General features: G+C 32.4%; 1 protein-coding gene across 2 annotated transcripts in view; it reads right to left on the bottom strand.

The window, feature by feature from the left end:
* Window positions 1-21,557, bottom strand: part of NBEA (neurobeachin) — a 752,078-nt gene that overhangs the window by 520,780 nt on the left and 209,741 nt on the right. For both annotated transcript variants that reach the window (XM_025364271.1, XM_025364273.1), the window contains exons 19-26: window positions 17,498-17,579; window positions 17,148-17,271; window positions 16,087-16,279; window positions 13,334-14,350; window positions 11,386-11,603; window positions 8,811-8,964; window positions 4,347-4,355; window positions 1,890-2,070 (exon numbers count right to left, since the gene is read on the bottom strand). In XM_025364271.1, the coding sequence (XP_025220056.1) occupies window positions 1,890-2,070; window positions 4,347-4,355; window positions 8,811-8,964; window positions 11,386-11,603; window positions 13,334-14,350; window positions 16,087-16,279; window positions 17,148-17,271; window positions 17,498-17,579 (1,978 nt within the window). The remainder of the gene's footprint in view (window positions 1-1,889; window positions 2,071-4,346; window positions 4,356-8,810; window positions 8,965-11,385; window positions 11,604-13,333; window positions 14,351-16,086; window positions 16,280-17,147; window positions 17,272-17,497; window positions 17,580-21,557) is intronic.

Raw genomic sequence — 21,557 nt, 5'->3', positions numbered from 1 at the left:
TTATTAATCTTCAAATCAACTAGAGCAATAATTTTTAAAATTATGAAATATAATAGTGAAAGTACCTACAAAATATACATACAGCTAAAAATAAAACAAAATACCCATATACCACCAGCCAGCTGAAGAAATTAAACATTACCAGAGGCTCTGAAACCCCCAGTGTATCCTTCCTTATTCTATTACCATCTGAGCTTCACAGTTCTGAATTTATGGATCAATAAAATTTTTTTAAACTACAGCTCATATTTGATTTACAAATTTAATAAAGCTTCTGCCCTTAATTTGACTATCTTGTCGACTCTACTGAGTACAACTTCCCATTTCAGTCAATAATAGAGTACCTCTGTATACTCAAGTATCACAGGTCCCCAAATCCACCTTCCTTCATGTTGGGAAAGTCTCTGGGCTTTGACAATAAGCATTCAATATGTACACATTTTTATTTACTCATTTATTTTAAGAAGCAGTAGAGTACTGTGACAAATAGTACAGAGTTTGAAATCAGACCACCTGAGTTTGAATCCTGTATTTTCTGGTTTGGAGCTGTGTGGTTTTAGGCCAGCTGCTTAAACTATCTGTGCCTCAGTTTTTGCACATGTAAAATGAGGATGAACAAAGTAACTGCCTTAGAGGGTTGCTGTGAGGATTAACTGAATATACAGAAAGTGCTTAGAACAGTAAATAGCATAGGAGGTAATATAAAAGTGTTTTATTATTATTCACTTATAAAAGTTTTCTGTGGTTGATGAAACAACTAAATGTGCTAGTAGTGTTAGGATAAAAATGAAACAGGGAGTAAAGTCTTGGACTATATTTAAAAATAAAAGTGCAGAATAACCAAATAAATGCAGGTTTCAAGATATTGAGCCATTTTTAAAAAATATAATCTCTTTCTCACACAGTTCATTTGGCAGCCCTTGTTATACGTCAATGGAAATGTCCTTAATGGCCCACAGTCAGTTACCCCACACCTCTTGGTTGCCAGAAAGATCTTAATGTGGTCTATCTTTCTCTTAAAATGAATACAAAATGATTCCTCTCAGCTTGCCTGTCTTTAAATAAATAATATGAAACAAACTAAAAAAATAGGTTTCATCCCACCATTCTTAAACCAAATCTTTGTTCCTTTCTTGAATCAGAAATGAATTTTTGACATAATCTTTAAAAGTTATGGGTGAAAACAGTACGTATCAGGAACATCCTCCCTATTTCATGCCTTGCAGTTCTTATGTCCTGCTCATGATCTAAGGCAAGTACAAAAAGAGCAGTTTTCTGGTTGTTTTGAAAGTCTAAATAGTGTAAATAAATGTTCCTTTTAAGAGAAGTAGAAATGGTTCTTACCTAAAAAATTCATTCAGATTTACTAAGAGGTTTCAGTGCTAAAGTTTCACTGCCTCACAGATAAAAGGCGAACAGCATGGGTATAACAATGTTTATTAGGGACATTTTTTCCACCCCAAGTAAGATTAGGATAGTTTATTTTAACCTTCTAGCATTATGTGTATCTGACATGTTTGTGGGGCCAGGACACTACCCTCAGTATTAGTTTACCAAAATTGGATTCATAAATGGATTTGCATTAAAATCACTTCAATGACAAATTGATAGTCTTATTGATTTTGAAAGAATTTCAAGTATATTTCACTCTTGATTTCAAATTATGAGCCATTAAAGATGATCAGTTCTGTGAAATCTCCAACGTGAAGGCATAATTTTTTAAAATTGAGTAATTCTGATTAATTATAAAAACAATCTCTATATCTCAAGATAATTTCTATATTATAAAATCATCAACTTAGATCATCAATATTTTATGTACCATAGCGCTTTATAAAGCTGATCTGTAGATAATTATTTGACATGCATTACTGTTTTAACAGACTTACCTAATCTTAGGCACTGTCGCATTAAACCTCCAGAAGACATGTTTTTCTCAGCTTCAATCTCACTAAAATTTAGAGAGCTTGCAAACACAAGTACATCAACCATAGCCATCAGCCGGCTGAGGAAAGTTACTGCTGTCTCAGCTGACATGCCTTGTGTCACTTCAATATTTTCCAATTCCGTCTTTAGAAAAGTAGAAGATTTAAGTCTTGTTTAAAATTTGGAAATTTGGAAATATAATACATATACATACATACTACAGGTGAACACAAATTTAATATATTTATCATATTTTATTAATAAAATAAAAGATCAACTAATTCCATACATCACCAGAGCTGGTTACCGAATTTGTTTACTTTACCTATCAATTATCCTTGAATAAAGGAAAAGCCCATTTTAAAATCAACATTAGCTTTAAATGTCTTTAGTTATAAAAATGACATTCTAAACTTAAGATCATTTCACAAAGATATTTAGAGAGAACCACATATATGTACTTATACTAGTTTTGTTTTGTAATTTATAAAGATTTTACATTGATATTTCTTTCCTAAAATCTTCATTCCCATTAATAAAAATATATGCTTTAATTTTTCTTTCCTATAGATGTATGATGAATAATAGGGAAAATATATGGTAATTTAACTTAGTATCAAAATGAGATGGCTGTCAAATTAGAGTACATAACAATTTCTTATCCATTTTAGAGTAAACTGAAACTACTAGGTACTTTACATGTACAATAAAACTCCAGAGTAAAAATAATCAAAATCACTAACTCGTCTACAGATATTTAACTCGTGACTTATAAAACACTAGTAATAAAAAGAATCACAGCATTCTAGATTGGAAACTACTTTCACTACATTTCTGATTTCAGAGGGAATATTACAAAGTATTGTGTTTCTTAAAATGCACAACATTATGGTTTTTTAAACAATGTCAACATTTCTTATTTTGTTTTGCACCGTGGACTATATAGCATTTTAATTATTTTTGTTCCTTATAACCAGGCCACATTTTATCAGTGCCTCAAGGAACGAAGAAAGGGAATACTTTATAAGCAAAAAAAAATTATTTAAATTTTCTGAAAACGGGCACACTAGCCATTCCAATCAACATTACCTCTTAACCAAATGATAAATTCAACTACAAGGTTAGCATATGTAATAGGTATCTACTCCTATTCAATGTTTCATTTTGACATTGTTTATAGCCATCATTATACCTAAACTTCTCCCTCCTTGAAGAAGCAGAAGCATTAACATGGAAATGTGAGCAGAAAACACTGAAAAAAAAACCTCAAAATACTCAAAACATTTCTTGTGTACAAAGTGGGTAATAAAAATGATAGGTGACTACTGCAAGCATTATATAACTAAGCTCAGTTTTAAATGATGTATAAAATGTAACAACCATTCCTCCTTCCATTTAACAACAAAATAGGGTCAAAATCATTCTCTCTAAAATGAGCCTGGAAAGAGACAGAAATGTGTTTTCAGTTGTTACAACATTATGCCAATTCAGTACACACGGCATAAAGAAATGATTAATTCATTACTTAGACTTTAAAATGCAGATTCTTTACTTCTTAGCACTTCATGAATATACAGCATCACTTCATAATATCAATTAAAATCTATGACCATGACATCATAGCTAACAAGAAAAAGCAAAAAATTCATTTAAAATCTGTTTCCATTTAAAATGTTCTATAAAGGAATGAAGACTTGGCTATTTCTTAGGTCTATCAAGTACTGTAAATAATTTTTCAAACATTAGAATTTAGAATATCTAGATCTGTGTTCTCAAAGAAATTCTTCATCTTTTTGAATCACTGAAATTGCAAGATAGCTATCTCTTTATATTCATTATTTAATGGTTTTGAGTGTTTTGACCTGTCAAACTATGCTTTCATTTCAAAATGAGTGAATTATAAATAGAATTATTAAGGTGTCCATATAATCCACCAAAGTGTTTTTTTGACTGAAAAAATTAAATTTTAAAGTAAAAGGCATTTTCGACACAATAGTCTGAAACAGAATTTGTATTCCATTTTATATAAAAGTAATTTAAAAAATGAAGTATGTAAGCAGCAAAAGATAGGGCTAAAAAATAAAGATCACTCTCATACAATTATTAAATCTTAAAATAATATATTTCATCTAATTTACTTTCCTTAGAACCAATTAAAATCTGATTGTACATATGACTGTAACACCATTGTGTTCATTACGATAGTTTAATCTAGAGATTATTGTGCATAATAAAATAGTAATATATCAATGCATTGGGAAAGTAATCCTTTCAATGACTCTTTTAAATATACAAAATATATGTCTAATGTTAAAGATGATATGGAAACTCAAAATATAACCAAGTCAAAAATTTCATAAATAAGTAAAAATAAAACTTGAAACTGAAAAGCTGAAAATTACTACAAAAGTAATACTAACCTTAGAACCCTGGACATGCATTAGACAAAACAGACAACAGACCAAAAAAGTACAAGAAAAGGAAATTATTAAATTAAATGAAAATACAATGTAAAATTGAAACACAAAATAATATATTTAAAAATTATATTTGATTATTTTATTAAAAGCAAAATTCTCAGAAGAGATTTTCATTTTAGAAATTACATATGATCAAGGTTAAACATCAAATATTTAGACTTCAATTTATTTTTTATTGTAGTAACTCTGCCCAAATAATATATATATATAAGTATAGTTCATATATTAGAAATAATGCATACTCTATTTTACAAAGTAAGTATCTTTTCCTATAATTAATAGAACATTTTAATAAATAAGCTAATATAATGCCTCTGTAAAATCCCTACCTCAATTCTGGTTTAGGCAGAAATGACTCAGGGAAATGAACTATTTATACCAACCTCTAGAATTTTCTATAAGGAAATAATGTAATTTGTTTTCTCAAATATACAGAACCCTTCCTATAGTTGAAAATTCCCAGAAGTTAATAAAAGAATAAAATATTTGAGAGATTATAACTTATAAACCACTTTCCCATGCTAGAAAATAACTTGATATACTAAATGATGCCTAAATATGAATAAAGGTAATTAAATAGGTATTATACTAAGTTTCAGATTCTTATTAATAATTACATTCATTATATTCAAATATCAGATAGAATTACGCTTCACAATAAAAATCAACTATTCTTACTTTCTAATTTTTGACAAGCACATGTGAGTATAAATTTTAAAATATGCTATTTTCATGGTACTTTGTATAGGAAAACACATAAAAGCATCCTGAGAATAGTAAAGTATGATCAGTTCTATGAGATAAACAAAAGAAGAGCAAAACCAACAACATTATTCATAATTTTTCCGAATATATTTATGATATATCCTGATAATAAAAATAAGTAAACTAAAGTAAGACTTCGTTATTTTCGGACAAAATAGAAAAAGCAGTTCTTCTCTCCTATAATTATGAAACTGTTAGGAGTGCTGGAAATGTCAGTCTCTACTATTTTTCTGGGACAGAGAAAATTAAGCCCTGAATTAAGTTCCATAATATTCAGTGTTCAGGATGGTTGACCAAAGTGGTCAACTTAAAATCACAAAGTGTGCAATTTGTGGTTGATCCATGTTCTTTGCTTTTCTTTTTCTTCTCCAATTTTTTGCTTTCATTCATGACCAACTTAAACAATATATTAGAGAACAAATGAGAGGATTCAATTAACTAGTCATAGAAACATTAACTAAAAAAATCAACAACAAAAATATTGCTGTTTTCCCAAAGCAAAGATTGGCCAAATTACATACTAAGAGGTCTTTTTTTTTTTTTCTCTGAGTACTACAGTTAAAACTATTGGTCTAACTCAGAGTTCTGAAACTATTTTTGTAATGTATTTTCTATGCTACATATGAAATTAAGTAATCTAGGCAAAACTGAAACTCCCATAAAGTGCTGCTTCTTCAAGAGTACTAAGTTCAAGGTGCTCAACCTATCATTATAAACAATATATATTCTTTTTTTCTTAAGTTTCCATTAAGATATGTTCCTTCCAACTAAGATTAAACAGTTCAAACTTTTCTTCCATGATGATGATACTATAATAGCAATACAAAAATGTTATCTCTAGTATAAATTACTGTACTCATCAACATTTCCAGGGCAGAAAAGAGAACACTTCTATGTCACTCTCATAGAAATAGCAGACAAAAAATATTTGTTTATGTATTGTCTATTGCTGCTTTTGTACTATCACAGCAGAGTTGACTAGCTGTGACAGACGACAATACTGCCAATGAAACCTAAAATATTTCCCATCTGGCCCCATACAAAAAAGGTTTGCGAACTACTGCCATAAACCATTACTATTCCTATTTCTTCATAAAATGCACTTAATGAGAATATTCTGAAAAACTATATGTATAAACAAAATTACCAGATCACTCAAACCTGAGTTTCAAATGTCTCCATCTCTCTTCATATATCTAGCATTAAAATTCTAAAAGCACCTACAAGACAATGTTACCTTTCAGTAATCTTCATGTTACCAATGTTTCCTTTTTTTGCTTATCCCTTCCAAAATTCTCTTTTGGCTTTTTACATTTTTAATTTAAACATAACAAGCCCAAATATTCAGGTTTAATTTCCCTCTTTATTCAACCTTTTCTTTCCTAACTTTTTCCCTCTGCTACGTTACAACTTCTAGCAAGAATATTATACAACCCCGTAATACAGAAACAACATTCAGCAGTCAGCACCAATCATAGTTCTACCAGATACAAAATGGGAGAAAGGTTTGGCTATTTCTCTTAAGGAAGCAATTCATTCAGAAGACATAAAATCAGGTATGTTGTACAACCAGGCATAGGTCCAAACAGTTAATGGGCCAAAATAACAGAAATACAGAAATTGAGAAAATAAACAAAGGTTTCTATAATTGAACGAATTCCCAAGTCTGTTGAGAAAGTCTAGGTAATAAATAATTTTAAATTCCAAACTATAGTGGTCAAAATTGAATTGTAATAATTTTGGAAGCCAACCTCAAAGCGTCAGTATCTTTATTGTACAATCATCACAAAATAAATAAGCAAATTTGACTGGTGCAACAGTATATATGCTATAGTTTACTTCATTATTTGAATATTCTATCTTAATAGCTAAACATCTTTTGACTTTAAAATTTGGAAAACTATTTAATAATGTGAATATTTTAAACCTATACAAATTTTAATAACCTATTGCTAAACTTTTTTTTATATATAAAGCATTTTTTGTTCCATGCAAAATTTAAAAACATTGAATATTACATTTCAAAGTGAATTTCAATACAACCTTTAAAAAATTTCTTCATAACAAATGATAATTTATAAGACATAAAATGCAATTTATATAATCAAGAAAAATGTCACAAAGAAAGTATTGATTTATTCGGTCTTCAATATATAAAACAAAAAAAAGTTGGCTGGGAGGGGTGGCTCACGCCTGTATTCCCTGCACTTTGGGAGGTCGAGACAGGCAGATCATTTGAGGTCAGGAGTTTGAACCAGCCTGACCAACATGGTGAAACCCCATCTCTACTAAAAATACAAAAATTAGCTGGGTGTGGTGGTGTACACCTGTAATCCCAGCTACTTGGGAGGCTGAGGCAGCAGAATTGCTTGAACCCAGGAGGCAGAGGTTGCAATGAGCTGAGATCGCCCTACTGTACTCCAGCCTGGGTCACAGAATGATACTCTGATTAAAAAAAAAAAAAAAAGGAAAACAGAAGAAAGAAAATGCCCTCTATGTCTAACTATTAGAAAGCATTTTAAAAATCATACATAACTCTCAACTTACCAGAATTTGGTATAAATCACCAGAGGAAAAGAGAGATGAAAGAAAAGGAGTGGTGTATGTATATCTGCACTCTTCACACACCATCAACCATTTATACTGTTCTTCCTAGCTCCATTTCCTTGGTTCAGCTGCTAATTTGATTAAGGCCCTACTGGTGACTTGCTCTGTTGCATTCCTCCTTCTGAACTGGAATGCTTCCCTTTGTGGACTTCTTGAGCAAAATCATGAATAAAATAGAAGAGTAACAACTGGGGAAAGTGTGTGAGGATATAGCCTGTGGCTGCTAATGTTGAAGTTTCATTGCTGCTCTGGTGATGGTGGTGGCATTGACAAAAGGACAGTAAGAAAAAGAGTCATATAGAAAAACTTGTTAATGATGAAATAAACTTAGAGATCAACTTGGAAACAGTGTCTCACCAACTAATAGACATCTTAGTAAAATGAAAGATTTCCCTCTGGCAAGGTAAACTTTCTGAGCTTAAGGATGAGTTTCCATATGGCAACAAGAACACGGGTAATATGGGAAGCAAATTTCTATATTCTTTCCCATTGAGCAAGTAGCTATGGAGTCTGCCTTGATATGAATCAAAGATTTTGTTTTAAATGACAACCAAAATATAAAGTTAACATTGACCTATTATATTTTAAATGACATACACAATTAACATTAAATGCCTTTAAAATGTATTAACACATTTCACTGTTTAATATAGAAACAAATCAAGATAAGGCTAGATTTTGTAAAATAAATGTTGCATCAGTAAATAAATGAAAATGTTAAATAACAAGAATTTTAAGAGTTTATTTATACTATAGAATTGAAGAGATATGTAATATCTCTGATGAAGAATGCAATATTCTTCTGATGAAGCATTTATTCATCAAAATTACCAGAGAAATATTTTCATAAGCACACATAGCTGGAACCCAACACTGATAAACAGAAGTGGTGGAAACAGAAATTTATATGGTCAAAAAGTTCCCTAAAAATTACAGGTCCATTTAAAATCTGTTTACAGCCTAGACCACCACTGAAATGCTCAAGTCATGTAATTATAAAATATAACCACTAGATGGAGGCAAAGTACTTACAGTTGGTGATGTAGCAGCAGAGAGCAAAGGTAAAATTCCTCCACAAGCAATGATGATGTTGTCTACCATTTGGGAAATGAGGTGAATTGTGTTATGTACAAAAATAATATTTTCATTGCTATTGACAAAATCCATTACAGACTTTGTGGAATGGCTAAAATACAGAAAACAGAAATGAGTATGTATTTGGCTTATTAAATGAAAAGCTTAGACAATTTACTCAGAATAACAAGTGAAAAATTATAGAATGGTAGGAGCTAGCCATATTTAAAATTAAATTATTATAAAATAAAGTGATTTATAACTGAGATATCATATTACCAAAAACTAAGCATTCATCTCCACAGAATTTTGTTGTGTCCAAGAATATTAACTCATTATTATTATTACTATTTTGCTTGAAAAACATAGAACTAGATTGATTCTAAGACATATGACTGATTCAATAAATTTGGCTAAAAATATTTATGTTGCCAAATCTGATTTTTTTGTTGTTGAAAGGCAGAATCTTTTAAATATAAAAAGTATGTCTAATGTTAAAAATAATATGGAAACTCAGAATATAACCAATTCAAAATTTTCATACCTATAAATAAAATCTGAAACTGAAAACCTAAAAATTTAACTGAAAGTTTTACTTTGTAGGCGGTTTCAATTTGTCACATCACCAGTGACTTCAGCCCCACCTTTGACTAGTCACATTGAAAAGGTGTACTTGTTAAAGAAGTGACATGATAGGGGAATATAAATAAATCAGTACAAATTCAAGAACTTATTTAATAAGAAAAGCAACAAAATCTCAAACTAAGTTGGTAGTACAGCATTCCCATACAAAACATACAATGTAGATGTCAAAAAAATACACTGCTTTCGTTTGGTGTCAGTCAAGAATATAATTTTTTTTTCTTTTTGAGACAGGATCTCTGCTGTCACCCAGGCTAGAGGGCAGTGGTGGGATCATGGCTCATTGCAGCCTCAACCTCCCTGGGCCCAGGAGATTTCCGAGTAGCTGGGACTACAGGTGGACACCACCACGCCTAGCTAATGTTTGTAGAAACAGGATCTTGCCCTGGTCTCGAACTCCTGAGCTCCAGCTATCCTCCCGCCTTGGCTTCCCAAAGTGCTGGGATATAGGCGTGAGCTACCACACCTGGTCTGAACTGTTTTTTAATGGGAAAAAAAATAAGATTAAAAAAAAGAAATTACTCCATGGTCAAAATTAAGTCAATAATTCTCACCCATTTAGAGTTGTGAATTATTATCTATCACTGTGTATCTTAAATTTCAAGATGCTTCTCCCCCTCCTAAAAATAAAGTGCTACCTTTAAAAAATTTAAATGTCATTAAATTCTACTTGGGTAATTTCATGAGAGCCCATCAAAGAAAACAAAAACACAGAGTAGGGGTGGATGGAAAAAAAGCTGAGTATCACTCACTTGGAGGCTACTGATATTATAATTATTAAATTACATAATTTATCTCCATACATTGGTCTTCATGTTAATAGTAATATATTTCATGGTATTTAGGTTTCCTTAGTTACCATCTCCAGGTAATTTATCATATAATAATTAGCAATGAAAATATATTAGTATAAGAACAAATTGATCAAATAAAATCAAAATCAAAATCTTTCTATGGCAGACTTTATTGACGTCTTCCACAACAGTCGTAACTTTTTCCCTGCTGACACATATTTTATATTTTGTTCTATTATTGAGCTTGATTGGGTATAGGAAAGACTAGCCTCACCCTAGTTACTAGTTAATTAACCAGTATTAGTCCCTAAAAACCAGTCATTATAATCTCATTTGCTTTTTCTGATGATTAATTTTGAAAGAGGATGTGATCCTGCTGTCTCATGAGACACAAGGGGGATTTTTCTTCAGGGGCTTCTTTTAAAAAAAAAAGAAGAAAAGAGGAGAATAAAAAGAGAAAGTGAAAGAGGAGAGAGAAGAAGAGGAGGCAGAGGAAAAATAGGAAGAAGAGGAAGGAAGAAGAGTCATCTCTGCCTTTTAATTTGGGCAAGTTTCTCATGATGAATTGATGTTGGGAGTTGAAGCAGCCACCTTGAATCCTAAAAGGAAAACGAGAAGCATAGAAGCCGACATTCCTAAGAATGTTGTGCTAGATCATTTAAGTTGCCCTTGTTACTTATATCCATCAACTTCCTAATTGTATTCATGCCTATGTAAATAATATGCTGTCATAATTAATCTGTTGCACATTTACTATTAAAAAATTAAATTGAAAATTTAGAAAGGCAATGGTTTAATTTATGTAGATTTGTTGTCTTTAAGTTATTGTCTTTGAACTGATATCCACTAACTGCTCCAATACTACGGGCTCTGAATTCACATGTCACAGGGTGATTTTAAACTTTAAACAGTATGTATTATAATATTATCACTAATAAATTTAGTCCATGGTATTAATTTAAACAGGAAACAAGAAAAATGTGGAAATTCCTTTAATCAAAGCAGATTTTTGGTTTTGTCAAGTCTCTTTAAAATAGAACAGGCAATGGCAGATTTTAAATATTTTCTTTTAATTTATAAAAAAGAAATATTTCTACCTCCTCCAGACATGTACATCAGTTTCTAATGCAAATAGCAAATCAGTGAGAAGCCGCTGGTGCATTGGAGACCATTTAAACTCAGGAATACGAAACATTGTAGTCCGTGGACCTGGGCTAAACTGGCGCCGCTGTTCTTCAGTCATTGGCATTCCTCGAAATCCTAAATCAACTCGGAGATCTCGGTCTTGTTGGGTGATAGACCGACCCTGCACAGCCTAAAGAAGGAAAAGGTGAACTTTTGTGGAATACAAAAGAAATGCCTTATTTCAAAATGAAACTGTGAGTATAGTAAAGTGAACAATGCTTTAATGCTTTAGCATATGACTTTAGCAGTTTAATATATTTCACATATATTATTCACCTGGTAATTCCTTGCACAGGAAACTTTCCGGGCTGAAGTCTCCACTATTGCTTTTACTTGACTATTGCAGAAACTAGGCAAGATAATCAAATACCTAAAGCTAACACCAAAGTTCACACTGAAAACCAGACCCTCTTGACCCCATTAAGAGTCTTTAAATTAGACCACAACACTTCCTTACTGAAGTGAGCATATACAAAGTGAAGTATACTGGATATATGTCATCAACTAATTGTAACTAAAGCACACGATTAGAAAAAATATTACTTGAACAGTTTCAAGTAATATTCAACTTTAAAATCTGTTTCACGTATAATACTTCAATTCAAAAACACAAATGCATTTGGTAAGTTAGAAAACAAACCAGAAAAATGTCTATAAACTCCAAATGTAAAACAGGCAAGCCTCGTGTTCAACAGGCAAGCCTATTGTTCAATCAACAATACACGATGTTTTCCTTTATTTTACATCTGTATCTAATTCAGTATTCTCATCTCCTGCCAATTATCACTACAATGCAACTGCCACAAAAAATGGAAATTGGCAGTTACAGAAAAAATAAAAATACTTTCCCCACACACATGATATATTATTAAGGATTCTTACTGGAGTACAAAGACACAAGACAGGCATGGTTTACTCCTCATAGTATAGCCCTAATGGAAACACATTCAATGTATCTTCAATGATATTAAAAGGCAAGTGGGACACCCAGAGGATAAAAAAAAACCCAAGTCATTAACGAGAAAAGTATTCTTATTTCTTAAACTCTTAACCATAAGGTATTATTTATCCTAGAAAATAAAGAAGTAGTCATAACTCAAAGCTCAACAATTAAAATCTGTATCAGAAAACATCATCTGTTTTTAGCTTTATTCCAGTGAGGTCAAAACTGAAGCACTAACATTTCCTAACAACCAGACCTAAGAGTCTTTAATTGTCTTATAACAAATTCCTATTCATGTGGTTGTACAGAAAATTCTCACTGCTAATAATTCTAATTTTTCTCAGCCATATTACCTACCTCACAGGGTTGTTGTGAGGATTAAATCTGAAAACATATAGCACAGTGCCTGGAACATAGTAGGCACTGGATAAATAACAGTTCCCTTTTCCCTTCCCCTTCATTTATCAGTTCAATCTGGGCTCCAAGTCCTCTTTTCTATAATCCACAGAACAGGGTTGGGCCTGAAGCTTAAAAGGTTAAAATTAATCAAGTATTCAGAAGGAAGATCTTGAGTACAAAATGTGTAAATGTGGTCACAGAGTTTAAAATGTTAGAACTGGTAGAGACCTTAGTCATCCTTTAGTACAACCTCTTGTACTATATAAGGAAACTTAGGCCCAGAGAGGTTGAGCAAAGTTACACAGAAGAATGTGGCAGAGTTGGAAATATACTTGAGATATTTTTAATTTCTTATATACATGAAATTATACCACACTATTTCATTCCATAAATTACTATTATGCCATAATTCAATATAAACAGGAAGTAACTGATAAGAAAGTACTCTGTTTTAGTGCTAACAACTCTATCTATTCAAGCATTTTTTTTATTTCTAGAACTCATATAAGGTAGCTTACTTGTGTCGTAGTAGTTGTTTGGATTTTTCGGATTTCTTTTCCTGATTCTTTGCCATCGTCAGACCTTTCAGTATCTGAAATTATACTTCCTGCATCAATATTTGGTACAATTTTGCTACTAGAAGACTCAGTTTCCAGAGTTGTAGCAGTCATTTCAGCATACTCCAGCCCCTTAGCTGATGACGCTAAGTCTCTTTCAGAAATACTGCTCATTCCATCTGAAGTTGTGTGGATTTTGAACTCTTTTTCTTCTATTATACTAGATGTACAAGTTAAGTCTACACTACCGGTCATATGAGCAAGCAATCCAAGATCATCACTAACACCAAGATGTACTTGTGTGTCCTGAACATTTGGAATAATGTGATTGCTAGAAAGTTCAGGAAGTAGTTTTTCTTCCTGTTTGGGTATTTTATCAAAGAGAAATGATGTACTACTATTGGGAAGGTCTTCTTTCTCATCTGCTAATGTTATCAACGGACCATTATCCTTTTCTTCATTTTTTTTAATGATACCAACACTTCCATGTACATTGTTCTGGAGTTTCTCAACAGCAGCACTATATACATTATCCAACAGAGATTCAACCTCCACAAGGGCACCATTCTCTCCACCTACTAAAGTCTCCGGTGATAAATCCATATCATCGAGCTTTACTTCTGTTGCTTCCACTTTCTCTGCTTTTATATCTACTAAAAGATCATGTACTTCCACATGTACACCACTTCCTGGTCTATCTGAATTTCCAAGAATATCATCTGACACTTTTGTTGACATGAGTAAGTCTCGAGTATCTGTGCTGACAGGGTAATCGGTCTCACTTTCTGGGCTCTGGCTTTGTGAAAGATCTTCTATCTCTCGAATTTCCATTCCACCTTTTGCTCCCGTTGTCTGTGATGAAAGACCAGAGATGGTGCTCACATTCCCTTTCTTTCCTTTTTTAATGTTTTCCTCTTCTTGTCTTTGATATTCTTCATACATTTTGGCTAGGTATTCCTTATGAGCTTCATAAGTGACCTTAGGAATAAGTAAAGAAAACATTAAGGCATTTTGTACATTATCAAAAAGAAAAAAATAAATAATACACATTAAACTGTGGAAATACAAAAAACCATGTCAGAAATTTTAAGACTTCAAAGCTAGCACTTGTTAATCCTAAAGCAAGTGCTTAGTTTCATTAAGGAACTGGAAATAATCAACAAATACAGCTATATATGATTTATTATAAGGATTGCCAAAGTCACACAGATAACTCAGCAATATTAAAAGTTATTTTCTTTTAGGCTGAATATTTCAATGTTACCCAAACCTAATATACCAGTTAACTTCCACATATTTATGTAAGCTTAAACAGAGAATAAACAGCTAATAATATACAATATCCAAAGTACTATTACTATGTCGGTTTTCACCATCTATTGCTCATATGTGTACCTGTCCCAACAACTGAAGTTAAAAAATTCACACATATCATTAAATATATAAATTTACAAGCTGTTAAAACATGACAGTTTTATCCTTATATAAGCTGCTCTGAATTTGTTACTTAGGCTTCTTTATTAATAATCAGAATCCTTTTTTGTACAAAGACCTGCAATGTCTTTTTCTTTCCTATTTTCAAATTTGTTAAAGCAATGATAAATCTGAGGCATCACTATATTACAAAATGTAAATTTATAATAGAAACAAAAGCTTTTCTAATATTTTTTAAAGTTCATAGTCTTTCTCTTATAGACATAGGTGCTATTAATGTATATTTAAATAAGTTAACAGAATTTTACATTGGGGGAACCATCCTTTAAAGAATATCTCATAATACAAAAATCTCCTTAATTTTACAGAAGAAGAATGCAAGTCCCAAAAGTGGGGGTTGGTAACACATGGCCCACAGGACAAATCTGCTTATCATCTCTTTTGGTGAATAAAGGTTTATTCAAAACCATGATAACCATTTACATTATGTATTGTCTTTCACACTGAACAGCAGAGTTGAGTAGTTATATCAGACGCTACATAACCCACACAGTCTATAATGTTTACTATCTATCTTATTAAACAGTTTTTTCTAACTCGTGTTCAAGAAGACTAAATGAGTCTTCTAAAATCACAAAACTCAATTATGGCACAGACTAAATTAAAAGCCATACTTCTGACACCCATGCTTCTTCTATAACACTTCATGATGAGATATCCTAACTCTGAATTTCCAGAATCTAATGTGTATATACTTGTACACTTTAATTCACTATTTCATTTTACCAAAAATCAAATAATACTTAAAATATAGACATACAGATTTTTAAGATTAAAAATAAAGAAAAGATAATGCAATTAAAATACCACTAAACTTAAACACTTTAAATGTTTTATGATTCACTTGGAAATAAAAAAATCTGACTTCTTAAAAAAAGTCTTAAAAAGTATATTTCAGAGACTATTTCATGAAATAGTCTTCCAAGAACCAGTTAAAAGAGCAAGTGGCTCAGATTAAAGTTCTCAGATTTGCTATAAAACAGATGTAGGTCATCTTTGGGTATAAAACTCCTAATTTATAAATTTGGGGTTTGAATTAATTCATCTATAAGCCACTTTCAAGTTCTAACAGTCTATGAACAGTGAGGAAAAAAATACAAAACTGAGATACAGGAATCTGTCAAAATCTAAGATGCCCACAAGATGGCACCAGATGCATATCTGTAGCCGTTTAATCCACCACAATAACTCTGATATTAAAATGTTAAATCCCGTGTTACCTTGGAATGGGCTATTGACAGCGTATCCACCCAGACTCTCCAGCCTCCCCATTCGTATTTTATTGCATGATACAAAAGAATCCGGAAGATATTGTAGACCATTTCGGTAATCTTCTGTTCCTCAGAATTTTTAGGATTGATATAGCCAAGAGAAAACATCCAATCCTGCCACACTGAACACTGCAATAAGCATCTTGTGAGAAAAGAAAAAAAATTGATCTCATTAAAAATATCCAAATTAAGTTAGAATTTACTATTTTGAAACTTTGATAAATAAAATAGTGAAAATATGATCTGACCTCAGTAAAGTAAGGTGTACAGTCATGCTGCACATTATAGATTCTGTAATTGGAATGACTTTCTCTTATTTCTCTACCAGGAAAAATCCTAATTGTCATTCAAAATCACTTTCCTAACTTTCACAGTCAGATTTACTTATTGCTTCTCTACTTTCTTACCACCTTTAGCACTCACAATGTATTTAACACATTATGTATTAATCATTGCTTTATGTTTTTTTTTCACACTGGAATGTACCAAGACTGTGTACTAAGACTATCTTGTGTAGCACTGGGTCTTACACTGAACACAATAGGCACTCAGTCAATATTTGTTAAATTATAGACTCAGGCAATGATTACTCCAGAGTTCATGGCCTCAGACTCTACCCCATGTAAACTAGCTTAAAAATGAACAACAATCAGCCATAAGAAAAATGGGGTGGAAAGCATAGACGAAAATGAGAAAATCCAACACAATTACAACTGAAAGTTCTATTGGTGATAGATAGGTACCACTAAAAGGGATGTTACATTTTAAATAAGAGTTTGTTTATATGTATATTCATATATACAATTAAAATATAGTATCCATATAACAAAATAAAAATAATATAAAAATAAATAGAAGTATACTGAATACGTCAAAGAAACATAATATGCCTTTTCTGATGATTAAAAGTATTTAGCAATATGGAAAAGATTTGGAATGAATTGAAATTCTAAAAGAGAGAAAATATTAATTATGGAATAAAGTGTTGTTATAGTATCCAAACCGCTTACCTTCTATTTTCACGGCTGTTACTGAAAAGTTTTATCATATCAGATAAAAATAAACGACGAACTTCCATCAGCTCTGCGCTTGGTGTAGAGTTTTTTAACAAAGTTGCCACCACTTTAAGAATCACTGTAAACAAAGAAAAAAACTTAAAGATTTATAACCATATCCTACGCTCAACTCAAAACGTATTACTGACTTTCAAATAAATACTTAGCACTATAAAAGGTGAGTTAAAACTGTCATGAACTCGGTAAACACCATAATGATTTAAGGGGTTAGGAAAAGTTTTGATTTAGTCTCATATGTTGCCATGCGCCGACCCCAATACAATAAAGAACTGCCATTTGCTCACTTGGATTCTGAATTTTCACTGTAGAATCTGGCTCTGGATGTGGTTTGTGTACGACCTGAGTACATACTTGCTCTGTCAAGATCTGAAAGATGAAGAATTTGAACTTCATTTAGAAAACAATTTAAATCACAATTGTAAAATATAGATATACAATGAACCTGCAAAAGAAATATCAATGCAGTCCAAACCAAAAGAAACATCTCTTCTAAAGGGACTTTTTATTTTTTTCCTTCTTTTGAGATGGAGTTTCACTCTTGTTGCCCAGGTTGGAGTGCAATGCTGCAATCTCAGCTCACTTCAAACTCCACCTCATGGGTTCAAGTGATTCTCTTGCTTCAGCCTCCCAAATAGCTGGGATTACAGGCATGTGCCACCACATCTGGCTAATTCTTTGTATTTTTAGTAGAGACAGGGTTTCACCATGTTGATCAGGCTGGTCTTGAACTCCTGACCTCAGATGATCCACCCGCCTCAGCCTCCCAAAGTGCTGGGATTACAGGTGTGAGCCACAGTGCCCAGCCCTAAAGGGACTTTTTAATGAATTCCATATACTTCTAAACTCTTTAACTCTGTATTCACCAAATTTTATTTGTTATTTATACATACAAAACCAGAACCAGTATCTATAGAAAGAAAGATTAATTAGGAAATTCATGAATTTATTGTTCAAAATGCCTTTTCAGTGTTCATAAAATTATTTATGAACTACTTTTTTTTTTTTTTTTTTTTTTGGAGACAGAGTCTCACTGTGGTATGCAGGCTGGACTGCAGTGGCACAATCATGGCTCATTGCAGCCTCCAACTCCTGGACTCAAGCGATCCTCCTACCTAAGTCTCCCAAGTAGCTGGGACTACAGGTTCATGCCACCACACTCAGCTAATTATTTCTTTCTTTTTTTTTTTTTTTTTTTGTAAAGATAGGGTATCACTTTATTGCCCAGGCTGGTCTTGAACTGCTGGGCTCCTGCAATCCTACTGCTTCAGCTTCTCAAAGTGCTGAGATTAAACGCATGAGCCACCACATCCGGCCCCTACTTCAGTAAGTGTGACAAGGGAAAGTTCTTCCTAACAAGAACTTTTAGTAGAGACATCCTAACAATGTGGCTCGTTGTCATTTACTAATGAGTTTTTCAAATTATTTCTTTCAAATACAAAAAACAGTTGACCAAATAAAGGAAAGAGAAAATTCTAAAACATTTACTAACTTTCCCACTAAAATGTGGGAGCAGGATTTTGAACGTCATCTTCACTGTTATATTCCTAGTAATCAGCACCAATGCCTGACACACACCAGCACTCAGTAAATATTTGTTAAATTAAAGATTAACTTAATTATATATCAATAATGTATATATGACTGCTCACTGTATTTTAGGCTTGAGCTTGTGTTTACCTCTTACATAAACCCAATGAGGTTATATTTAATAAAGATATCATTTTATATCTGTGATTTAATTTCCTGTTTAGCTTTAACATGGCAAATTCTGAATAAACAGTTAAACCTAAGTACAAAAACTGCTGCAAAACCACCAACATTAGTTGAAAGGACAATTGAACATAGCTGTATTGTTGAAGCTGAAGATGGAAAAAGCAAATTGAGGGAGAGAGATGGTCTCTTCTGATGAGAAAAGGACTATGACATCCAGAGGTCTCATTTTCCTTCCCTTTCTACTCAGACTAAGACAGGACATTTTCATATTAGGAATGTTCATAAAAAAGATATTGACCAGAAATAAAAACTGACCTACTCTATTAAATAATATAGCATTTAATTACCCCCATTCCCCTCATTCTCATACTTTTGATGAAACTAAACACTTCCTTGTTAAAACTAAACAGTGTTTCACAACTTTCTACACAAAGGATCCCACACATGTACTCCTAATCAAATGGAGTTGACATGAGATAAAATTTATTTGAAAACCATATACTAAAGAACAATCACTTATTGCTTGGTATATACCTATAAGGAGTTTTCACAACAACTTGCCCCAAAGACTCTGGTGTGTACCTATAGCCCAGTGGATGAGATCCAAGAAAATTGTGATTATAAATAAAGGATTCAAAATAACTTCGAATGAGCTTAAAAGAAACCAGGACCTACTCTTCCATGATAGTTAGAAAGTGTTTTCAACCAAAAGAGAGGAAATCACATTGCACAGGAAACAAAAGTGTCACTAGTTTTTATATTGTCTTTTTAAGTCCCTACTTTATCATCTAACAATTAAAAGAATAATTGCCTTGTCTATCTAATAAAACTGCTAGGAAGATTAAATAAAGCTCCATATGTGAAAGTGCTTTGAAAACTATAACATATTTTTTTTAAAATGACAAATATATATTGAGAAACTCAATTCAACATGTATATATTAATATCCAGATATGGGCCCTCCCTCTGCTAAATGTTTGGAGACTGAAAATACATTGCTAGGTGCAACTTCATTTCTAGTAGCAATTTATTTAACTATTGTTCTAGAGGCAGGCATAAATGCATGCCCCTATTAGGTAACAAAACATGATAGACTATCATTAAGAACCTATGTAAGCTTAAAAAGGGAGAAAGGGAATAATGAGATATAAACAAAAAAAGATGAATTTAGACCCAAACATTTTAATGGAAGAGCAGGGCTCAAGATGGGCCCCAAAGGTTTGACTGGATTGGTAAGAGATATGCATAGCAACCCCAAACCTCCAGTAAAACAAAATTGTACAGAGGTTCAGAGCTGGATATGGACATGAAAATCAATGTGTATTTAACACTTATAGCACATCTCAATTCATACCAGCCACGTTTTAAGTGTTCAAGAGCCACATGTCACCAGTGGCTAGAATACAGGTAATCAACAGGGAGGGAAACAATAATGAATCATAACTATGGAGGTAACTTCATGTGCTATTTACAGAGATAACACCTGAGCCCAGCATTACACATTGAAATTTCATTTTATAAATGGAATTATTTTGCAATTCATGTGTTACAGAACTTTAGGCTGAAGCAGGAGCTACTGAAGCTATCTTTCTAAGGCACTTGCTCCCCAGCTTCCTCATGCGTAAATTCTGTAGTATTAGTAGGTTCAACTATTTGAGATGAGGTGGTTAAAAAAAAAAAGGCAAACTATTAACCCTGCTGTTGCATCTAACTGCCACTGTATTCGGGTCAGAGAATATTTACAGGTTTGGACAAGCTACCTAACTTTATGACTTTTTTTTTCTGTGAATAGAAAGTTTGAATAAGATGGTATCTAACATACTGTCTACCTCTGAGATTCTATAATTTTGAGAAAAAGTTTGATTATTAAGTTTTTTTTGTTTGTTTTTTTTTTTTGAGACGGAGTCTTGCTCTGTCGCCCAGGCTGGAGTGCAGTGGCACTATCTCGGCTCACTGCAAGCTCCACCTTCTGGGTTCACACTATTCTCCTGCCTCAGCCTCCTGAGCAGCTAGGACTACAGGCACCTGCCACCATGCCCAGCTAATTTTTTCGTATTTTTAGTAGAGACAGAGTTTCACCATGATAGCCAGGATGGTCTCGATCTCCTGACCTCATGATCCGCCCACCTAAGCCTCCCAAAGTGCTGGGATTATAGGCGTGAGCCACCGCACCCGGCCTAAGTATTTAGTTTTAAAGTTGACTAACTTGTAAAATGATTGCATTCATAAATTGTTATATCCTTACAGTTAATTTTAAAAACACATGTTTTTTGGTTAATTATTACTATAAGGAACAAAGCTCTCATTTAGGTGATAAGATCTTACACTTGGCTCCTTGTGTCACCACCAGATGTTTAATTAAATTAAGGGAACAGTATGCAAAGAGAACCCATAAAGCAAAACTAGTATCACAATGAAGTAATGAAACATATTATTGTTGAGATTTACAAGTGTATTAAACATGAAAATCTACTCGTTTTGCCTGCAGAAAACATATTCTAAAATCAAACAACTCTTAAGTGTATTAGAGAGGGCTACAAATCATTAACAAAAGAAAAACATAATTACTCATAATTTAGAGATGGAGTAACAAAGCAAAACTAAAGATACAAATAGAATTTAAAATACAAG

Source organism: Theropithecus gelada, chromosome 17, assembly GCF_003255815.1.
Source record: "Theropithecus gelada isolate Dixy chromosome 17, Tgel_1.0, whole genome shotgun sequence".
NCBI lineage: Eukaryota > Metazoa > Chordata > Mammalia > Primates > Cercopithecidae > Theropithecus > Theropithecus gelada.
The sequence above is the reverse complement of the archived record's forward strand: the minus strand, read 5'-3'. Positions and strand labels throughout refer to the sequence as shown.